This window comes from Triticum aestivum, chromosome 6D (assembly GCF_018294505.1).
Source record: "Triticum aestivum cultivar Chinese Spring chromosome 6D, IWGSC CS RefSeq v2.1, whole genome shotgun sequence".
Taxonomy (NCBI): Eukaryota; Viridiplantae; Streptophyta; class Magnoliopsida; order Poales; family Poaceae; genus Triticum; species Triticum aestivum.
In genome coordinates, this window is record NC_057811.1 from 314,987,679 (window position 1) to 314,996,582 (window position 8,904).

The 8,904-nt window shown below is 42.6% G+C and overlaps 2 protein-coding genes across 3 annotated transcripts; both read left to right on the forward strand.

Moving 5' to 3' along the window:
- Positions 1 to 1,733: 1,733 nt before the first annotated feature.
- Positions 1,734 to 5,582, forward strand: LOC123141534 (protein MIS12 homolog). 2 transcript variants are annotated; one of them, XM_044560647.1, is made up of 7 exons: positions 1,734 to 2,040; positions 2,151 to 2,214; positions 2,701 to 2,820; positions 4,023 to 4,115; positions 4,196 to 4,334; positions 4,920 to 5,054; positions 5,148 to 5,582. In XM_044560647.1, exons 1-7 carry the CDS (start codon positions 1,928 to 1,930, stop codon positions 5,213 to 5,215), a joined length of 732 nt encoding a protein of 243 aa, XP_044416582.1. In that variant the 5' UTR covers positions 1,734 to 1,927; the 3' UTR covers positions 5,216 to 5,582. The 2 variants fall into 2 exon arrangements, with proteins under 2 accessions (XP_044416582.1, XP_044416581.1); XM_044560646.1 differs by having other exon boundaries at positions 1,735 to 2,052.
- A 1,296-nt stretch (positions 5,583 to 6,878) lies between these two features.
- Positions 6,879 to 7,691, forward strand: LOC123144847 (uncharacterized). Its single transcript, XM_044564097.1, has one exon. The coding sequence runs from the start codon at positions 6,949 to 6,951 to the stop codon at positions 7,351 to 7,353; it is 405 nt and encodes a 134-aa protein (XP_044420032.1). The 5' UTR covers positions 6,879 to 6,948; the 3' UTR covers positions 7,354 to 7,691.
- Positions 7,692 to 8,904: the final 1,213 nt, after the last annotated feature.

Here is an 8,904-nt window from a genome sequence, read left to right on the forward strand (position 1 = left end):
GATTCCTCGCGTCGAGATCTTCAAAACCAGATCCAATGTTGGTAGGTTTTGACGAACTTCTTTTTATGAAGAAAAACCGGACGAAAAAACTGAACCGGGAGCACGAATTTTTTTCCCTTTCCGAAAGAGGCACGCTCGTGCTCTCACGAAATCACAATCGTGCCTCTCGCGGAAGCAAACCCGTGACTCTCGTGGAAAAAAAGAGAAAACATGTTTTTTTCGTTTTCGAGGAGGCACGGCCGCGACTCTCGCAAAAGCACAACCGTGCCTCTCGCGGAAGCAAAACCATGACTCCCGCGAAAGCACACCCGTGCCTCTCGCGGAAGCAAAACTGTGACTCTCGTGAAAGGGGAAAAACAGAAAACGCGTTTTTTTTTCCGTGTCCGAGAGGCCGTGACTCTCGCGAAAGCAAAATCGTGCCTCTCGCGGAGGCAAAACCGTGCCTCTCGCGAAAGGAAAAAAATAAAACGCGTTTTTTCATGCAAATTTTTTTCTGTCGAAAAGCTAAGGAAGACCGGTGGAAAACCAGAACATCGAAAAAAATAAAAAAAACCGTTTAAAAAGCAGAAAACGCCTGCGGAAAATAAAAATAAAAACAAAATCCGGAGGGAGCTCCCAGAGCGCGACACGTGGCGAATGGCTGAGAGCGCGCCAAGTGGCGCTGATCGTTGCGAGGCTCCCGAGAGCGCTCGTTAACTAGTTACTCTCGGTTATTTCGGTTCCGAACTGTTTTTCCTGTTTCATTAATGGTTTTCACAATTTTCTTTACTTTTTCCTCTTTATTTCATTTTTATGCTTCTTTTTCCTTTTATTTTCCTTTTTAGTTTCTTTTTTCGCTTATATTTCATTTTCAACTTCATTTTTTTAAAGTTCATGTTTAGAAAATTATTCAGAAATTCATAAAAATATTCGTGCTTTTAAAAAATGGTCGTGATTTTAAAAAATCATTTTCAAAGATATTTCGGAAATTTCAAGTAATGTTCTTGGTTTCAAAAGTTGTTCGGAGTGTTTTTGTTCAATGTTTTCACAACTTTTCTAAAAATATTCTCATTTAGAAAAAATGTTCACGTTTTCATTTTTTTAGGATTTCCAAAAAATGTTGGAATTTCAAAAATTGTTCACAAATTTCAAAAAATGTTTTGTGTTTCGAATTTTGTTCAGGAGTTTCAAAATTTGTTTGCATTTCTGACTTGGTTTTGGAACTTCATAAAATGTTGCCGTTTAAAAAAAAGTGCCATTTCAAAAAAAAATTGTTCTTCATTTTCAAAAAAATGAACCTGTTTTAAAAAGTATTCATAATTTCAAAAATAAAACCGCGTTCTTTTAGGAAATGTTATGATTTTTTCCAAAAATGTTTTCATATGCGAACGCGGCTTTGAGCTCTTATAATATTCACGCTACCTACCATCAGTTACACCACACCCGTCTGGTCCAGTGGTGTGCTGCACTCACCTCGAATCCTCGCGGCCTCTCTACTTTTACATCTCTCTTTTTTTGGTGATGCGCGCGTGGTCTTCTAATGGGCCGGCCCAGTGAGGCACCTGTGTGCGTCGCTCCAACTATTGGCCGCAGTATGCGGTAAATAGGAGCTCCCTGGGTTTACTCTAGAACCGAACAAATCAACGAAAGAAACCCGTCTTAGGACCAGGATATGGGCCGGCCCATACGAGCGAGTGCGCGGTGCGTCACAGGACGGATCGCCTAAAATTTCCCAAGTTTTTTTGAGAGGGGTACCTAAGTTTTCGCCCAAATAGGCGGCAGCGGCCAGCGCAAAATTTGAACGAAACCGCCGCGCCGGCGCCGGAGCCCGAGCCAGTCAATACTCCCGTCTCCAGTCCAATCAGCCGCCTCTCCTCTCACAGCTGCACACGCGCCGCCACGATTCAAGGCCGCCGCCCGCTAGTCTAGAGGGGCCGCAACGGGAGGCATGGAAGGGGACGGCGAGACCTCGGCGGCGGAGGCGGCGCTCGGACTGAGCCCTCAGACCTTCATCAACGAGGTCCTCAACTTCGTCGACGACGTCTGCTTCCAGGCCTTCGAGTACTGCCTCCAGTTACGCCTCGGATCCCTCTCCGCAACACCAGCTCGCTTCGCCCCCCTTTGCCGCCTACCGGTTTTGTTAACTTTGCCCTTTCGCTGTCATTCTACAGGGAAGGCGCCCCCACGGCGGTCGGCGCCGCCACGGCGACCAATAAGGCCGAGGAGCTGAAACCGGTAGGTTTCTTCCGACCTCGGGATCCAATAGAACCGAACCCTCCTTCAGAATTTTGGAGGACTAAGGGCACTGCCTAAGTAGATGCGTCTTTCAGGTGTAGAGGATATATAACTTATATTTACATGCTTGGTGATCCCTTTCTGTAGCAAACTGGATATTACTTTGTTCTGCAAACAGTGTCTTGGCACTTTATTGTGCCAGGAATGAGGTCTTCTTTGTCACACATTTGATACCAGACACTATTCACAATTTCTGAAAGTAAAATGATTACTGACTGGAAGTTTGAAACAGCTAGAACAATCCTCATATTAACTTTAGGTTCGACCTATAATTCATCTGGTTTTACCTACAGCATCCTTTAGGATAGTTAAAAACTGATTTATTTTGCCTATGTAACACTCTTTCATATGATTAAATGTTCTGTATATTTTCTTGTCTGCTGGAAACATCTGAAATTATGGACTTTGTGATGATTTTTGTCTTAGGGAGTAAATGAAATTCACCACTTGGTAAAGGATGTATTGGACAAGAGAATGAACAATTGGGAGATGTATTGCCTTCGGAAATGTTTAACCGTACCTGAAGGATTTGTGGCACCTGAAGATGTATGTCTCTTATCTCAAAGTAATAAATTTTGGCATGCCAGAATTTTCAATTTGACCCAACACTCTAGGTTTAGAATTAATCCACTCAATTCTCACCCCTGTTTCGCATGATTCACTATAGATCATTTTAAAGATACTTTTCGTCTTGGGGATACATAATGTGGAAACTGATGCCTCATCTTATATTGATTCACCCGTTTGTGAAAAAACATTTCATTCAGTTGACTCAGCAATTGATAAGGAAACCTTTCAAGATAAAAGTTGTGCACAGTTAATACCAGTCAGGCTTGAACTATTTTGTAAGCTAATTAGAGAATTTGACTTCTGCTCACTACTCTACAGTGATTAACATTCCATCATTTCTGACTTTTAGGCTTTGTTTTGGCTACGAAAGCTTGAGCTTTTCTTTACCTATGTTGTAGCTCATGATATTATTCAAGTGCAGTTTTTCTAAGTGCCCTTGGTGTACATTACGTTCAACTAGGAAGTAATATGATAAATACTAATATCAGCAATACCTTCTGAACCTCAGGGCAAAATATATCTGGACATTTCTTATTGATGTCTTATTTTGAATTGCCCGACTAATGCACATCATTAATTCGTTGGCCGTTGTACTGAAATAGGATAGTACCTTTTTCTTTGATATGCTTAGCATATATTAGTGCAATTCTGTTTTCTATCCATCTTTGTCGAAATTATTGCACTTAGATTTCGATTCTAGATGCCCTACAGGCAAATATAGATTTATTCAGTATCAATTACACCATTTTACTAAACTGTTTGTAGGGAAATACTCCCTCCGTTCCAAAATAGATGACTCAACATTGTACTAACTTTAGTACAAAGTTAGTACAAAGTTGGGTCATCTATTTTGGAAAGGAGGGAGTAGAAGTTTAATACAACTAACTGACTAACTCATAACCATCGACTTTCCAGTTTGATATTATGGTACAGAACAAAGTTTCTGGTAAGTCTCGTCCTCAGTTCAGTTCTTATATCTACCAAACGGAATCAGCGTGAAACATATAGTTAAGCTTAAGGTCAAAGTTTGCTTGCAATACGGTACTCAATAAATTACATGTTTGTGCACATTTTGTTTCACTGAAGCCATGCATTATTTTATATTTACTTTACAACCTGCATTTCAAAAAGCAAGAGGCATGTAAATGAGTATAATTATAATATATTTTCTTCATCAGGATAATTCTTCTGCAATGGTGTTGCATAAAGATGGGAATTCTGATTCAGAACTGGATGCAGAACTTAATTCTTTGAGAAAAAAACTGGCAGATGTAAGTACTTTACTCGTAAAGAATTTGCTTGTTAATATTATCTACACTTAATCTAACAAGCTCTGCCGTTGTTTAATTAGGCTAACAAGGAATCTGAAGAACTTCAAAGAGAAATTTCTTCCTTGGAAAGGCAAACTACATACAAGAGTAACCTCAATTCCTCTATAGCTGAAGTACTGAAGTTGTTTGAAGACAAATCTGTTCAGGAGAATATACAAGGTGTGCATTAAATATTTAATTCTCAAAATAATCAGAAACTTCAATTTATTGAATTGTTTATTTGGCCACTCACCAGTTCAGATGATTAGTGAAGGGTTATTGTGTGAAACCACACCAGATATTATTTGTTATCATAGTCTTATCACCTTAAGCCCTGAAGTCAATGTTCTTTCCCTATCTCCTTGTTAGACCATCGAGATACTAATTAGTAATTTGGTAGTAAGTGCTGCACCTATCAGTGTTAGCCATTTGTTATTTGTTTATGAGCAACAATTCAATAGACCATCAACCTTTGGTCGTCTGTTGAACTTTTTGCTCTGACGTGTTAGCTTTAGCAACCAGATGGTTCTCACACTTAATTATGACTTTTTCAGTTTTTGTCTGGCAATGTTCTATCCTTTTTGCATCTAGCATAAATACAGCTGAACATGGTTAACAGTATGCTTGGCAGAAATCACAAAGATCATATCCCTACATCTAAACTTGGTCTAGATAGTGCTGCTAGCTACTATTCGAGAAGCACTGCTTCTGCTCAATTATCTCTGGTTCAGAATGTATGCCTACTCAACTGCCCTGAACCTGCAGCTATTGCGAACACGATACCAAAATTGCACCAGAAAATGAAGGTTATGAAAAGGAAAAAGGTTGAGCTTGAGGCCATGGTGGGCCAAAATGTTTGGAACGTCAATTGTCTTAGAGACCAGAAGCGTTTAGCACCGGGTAAGGGTTCCACCGTCATTTTCCTCTGGATCTCTTCGTTGTTATCGTGTGTATCTATGGCACAGACTTTAATCTCACCACCCTGTCTCACAGGTTCCGCTCCTAGCACCGAGGACATGCAAGAGGTGAACGCGGCTGTGAATGACTCGTGGAAGGAGTAAACGTGTGTTGTGGGGGTTTGCAATATGAGGATGTCAACCGCCCCCATGTACTACAAAGTCCCCTGTAATGTTGTCAAGCTACCCTCTCGCTAGCTACCTGAACTGCAGCTCTATCAGAACAGCTGTATGTACATGTCAGCATGTATACATATGTTGTCTCTCCAGACTCAAAAGACCACTAGCACAGTAGCACTCTCCAGTTTCCAGCATTCTGTAAGATCTCTAGTGCTTAATCCCATCCGTCTACCATTGTTGCCGCTGCACGCAATTGAGATAAACAAATAGAAAGATCTGCAGTAGACTCTCCCTGGGTGTGTTCCTGTCGAATACAACTTTTTTGTTTGTATAAAAAATTGTTCAATGCTCCTTTGTGTTGGGTTTCTTCTTTGTGGCGTTTTGGGCTGCTGTAGATTCATATCCTTTTCTTGGAGCTGTTTTCTTTGTACTTATGTCTCAGTGGAAAGAAGTAACTGAAGTGGAATTGATGAAAATAGACTGGAGGTCTCTAATGCGAATTTTCTGCAATTCGTTGCAGCCATTATCCCATATTGCGTATGGCTCTTCTATGCTTTTTTACCCGTTAACATAAATGACTCGTATCTTGTGCACCGGCATAATTTCTTGGAAACTAGTATGATCATTATGACATTTGCAAAAATGAAAGAGCAAGGAAAATAGTATTATCGGCTATCCACTTATCGTTTCTTTAGGCCACAAATGATTACTACTCTATTTTTTTTAGATAATTGTTTGTTTAGTGTACACACATGGACTTACTTTCTTTTACATTTTTTGATTGAAACCGGGAGACACACATCCAATATGGTACCCCCTCCGTCCCGTAATATAAGAGCATTTTGACACTTTAGGGAATGTAATTTGAGATCTGGGCAAAGTCGAAGAAACAAGGTTCAAGAGGCAGAAAAGCTCTTCTCCTCCCGCCGCCGCCGCCGCCGGTCTGTCCCATCTCCTATGGCCTCTAGACCATGGAGGTGCAGAGGATCTCGGCCCCCATCGGCAGGAGGGACCGCGTTCTCGTTCTTGTTAGAGGCAGCGTCTTGGTTGGGGCTGTGTGGCGGCGGCGATGTCCCTTCGTAAGAATAATGTCTCCCATGTTCTATCCCCGTCCCGCTGGTGCGTCTAGCATCGTCGGAGGGCGTGTGGAGGTTTGTCTCCGTAGGATCTTGCGGGATTCGGTCGATGCTGGTCTTAGGTGGATCTATTTGAATCCGGTCTTCGTTTAGGTGTTTACATGTTTGATCCTTCTGATCTACGACTTTCTTCATCGGCGATGGTTGCTAGTACTCTGGTGTGCTGGTCCTTAACACGACGACTTGCCTACTGTCTACTACAACAAGGTTTGCCCGACTCCGGTGAGGGAGGGGCGATGACGGTGGCACGCCTTCGGCTCGCTCCAATGCTTGTAGTCGTCGCTAGGTGGTCCAAGGACATGGTTGTAATTTTTATTATCTTTGTTGTTCTTTATACTGTCATGATTGAAGATGAATAGATTGAAAGTTTTTTTTTTGAAAAAAAGTTCAAAGAGGCGACGTCCCGGCAGCGGAAGAACACCGTCGTCTCTTCCGAAGAAACGGAAAACGAAAGGAAAACGCAGCGTCTCCGTCCGTCCATATAAAAATAAGCCGTGGGCCAGCAAGGCACGCACGCACGCACAGATCTCCAAACCCTCGCACGCCAGCCACGCCAGGTTAATAGCCGCCGCAACCCACAAGATGGACGCCAGGACGCCCCGGCACCAAAGGCTGCTCCGCACCCCGCGCGGCCCACCGACGCCCCATCACCCCCGCCACCACCCCGGCACGCCCGGCCAAAACCCTATCAGCTACGTCCCCGCCGCCGCCCCGATCTCCCCGCGCTCCGCCGCCCCGATCTCCCCGCGCTCCGCCGCCGCCGCCGCCGCCGCCATGGAGGACGACGCCATCACCACGCTCATGGACATCGACGACTCCCCCCGCAGCGCTGCCGGCGCCGGCTTCCTCGACGACGACGACGAGGGGGACCTCCTCCACTCCCACCGCATGGGCGGCCGCGGGAACGAGGCGCGGGGCCCCCTCCCCTTCGCCGGCTTCTTCAACACCTTCGACGGCGCCGACTTCGACGACTCCGATCTGGCCTGATCGAGGCGTCTTCCGGTACTAGTAATGAAGCTGGGAGGTCGTCGATATGGTGCTGGTGGTCTATCTAGTTAGGTTATTATGGGTGAGGTGAAACTATTCCGAGGCATCTGGAGACCTTTCGGTGATCAATCTAAGCATCGTACTGCTGCGCTGCCCTTGGATCTCGTGTTGTTTGGTTAATATATGCAAGTGCCTTAAATTATCCTTGATTAGTATCATCTCTGCGAGGTTCTCTTTAATAGTACGATTGTTTATGGATTGGTGCTATGTTATTTCTGCTCAATTGTGGCTGTGTTGGGAATGAGCTGATGCTATGACAATAAATTAGCTTCAATTTTTGCTGTTGTGTGTTTATCTTGCATAGATGGTGTTTGATTTTATTATTGAAAACATTAGGCTACTAGGGATACTTAAGTCCCAAATCTCTTTGACCATAGTTGTATTGGTATGCAATTTTAGCCATTTTATTGGAGACTTTAGTCTAGTGGGACACCTTAATTAGCACTCTTTGATCAGCAGTGATTTTGCACTGGGAAATCCAATTATCATCATCGCAAATAAACACAGGGAATGCATAGCTGGAACTTCAGTGAACTCTTATTGTTTTTCTTTGCAACACAATTAGTGATTTGTTAGGAGTTTGATCAACCAGGGTAGCTACAATTTTCACTTAATCAATGCTGCAAGTGCAGTAAAATTTTGTAGGCAATATGCCCTTGATTTCCTCGATGAGTTGATGCACTAGGATAACCATGTACTTTTGATTGACCTTGCAATTGCAAGGCACATTCTATTAGCATGCAAAATTGAACCCCTCTTCTTTGAAATCATCTCTATAGCTTTATGAAATATTTTATGATTGCAAATTATTATTGATTAGTATAATCTCTGTGAGTTGCTTTTGTTCTCTTCCTTGTAATAGTTTGAATGATTATGGATATGCTTGTTGTTGTGTTATTTCTGCTCGTGGCTGTGTTGGGCATGAGCAGATGCTAAGCTAATCAATTAGCTTCAATTCTTGCTGTTTTGTGTTGTTGATCATGCATTGATGGTCTCGTTGATAAGTAGTGGTATTAGTTTGCGATTTTGTTGAAACATTGGTCCACTAGGGATACTTAATTCGCGAATCTCTTTGATAAGTATTGGTATTAGTTTGCAATTTTGTTGAAACATTGGTCTAACTAGGGATACTTAATTTGCAAATCTCTTTGATCTGTAGTTGTATATGAGTTCTGCCACACATACGATGATTTCTGTATGATCTGTGTACGACACTCGATAGCAGCTGTCCATTCTATTTTGTGTACTGCTGGGATAAGATCCTATGAGGCTTTTATTGTATGCAGAGCACTTCCGGTAGTGGTATTAGTTTGCAATTTTAGCGATTTTAATGGAAACGTTGGTCTAGTTGGGATACTTAATTAGTACATTGTATATGAGTTCTGCCACACATACGATGATTTCTGTATGATCTGTGTACGACACTCGATAGCAGCTGTCCATTCTATTTTGTGTACTGCTGGGATAAGATCCTATGAGGCTTTTATTGTA

Excerpts from the sequence above, each read along its gene's own strand:
- LOC123141534 (XM_044560646.1), top strand. The coding sequence starts at position 1,928 with ATGGAAGGGGACGGCGAGACCTCGGCGGCGGAGGCGGCGCTCGGACTG. Across the intron at positions 2,215-2,700 it reads AGGCCGAGGAGCTGAAACCG|GGAGTAAATGAAATTCACCA; the intron begins GTAGGTTTCTTC and ends TTTTTGTCTTAG. Across the intron at positions 4,116-4,195 it reads TGAGAAAAAAACTGGCAGAT|GCTAACAAGGAATCTGAAGA; the intron begins GTAAGTACTTTA and ends TTGTTTAATTAG.
- LOC123144847 (XM_044564097.1), top strand. The coding sequence starts at position 6,949 with ATGGACGCCAGGACGCCCCGGCACCAAAGGCTGCTCCGCACCCCGCGC.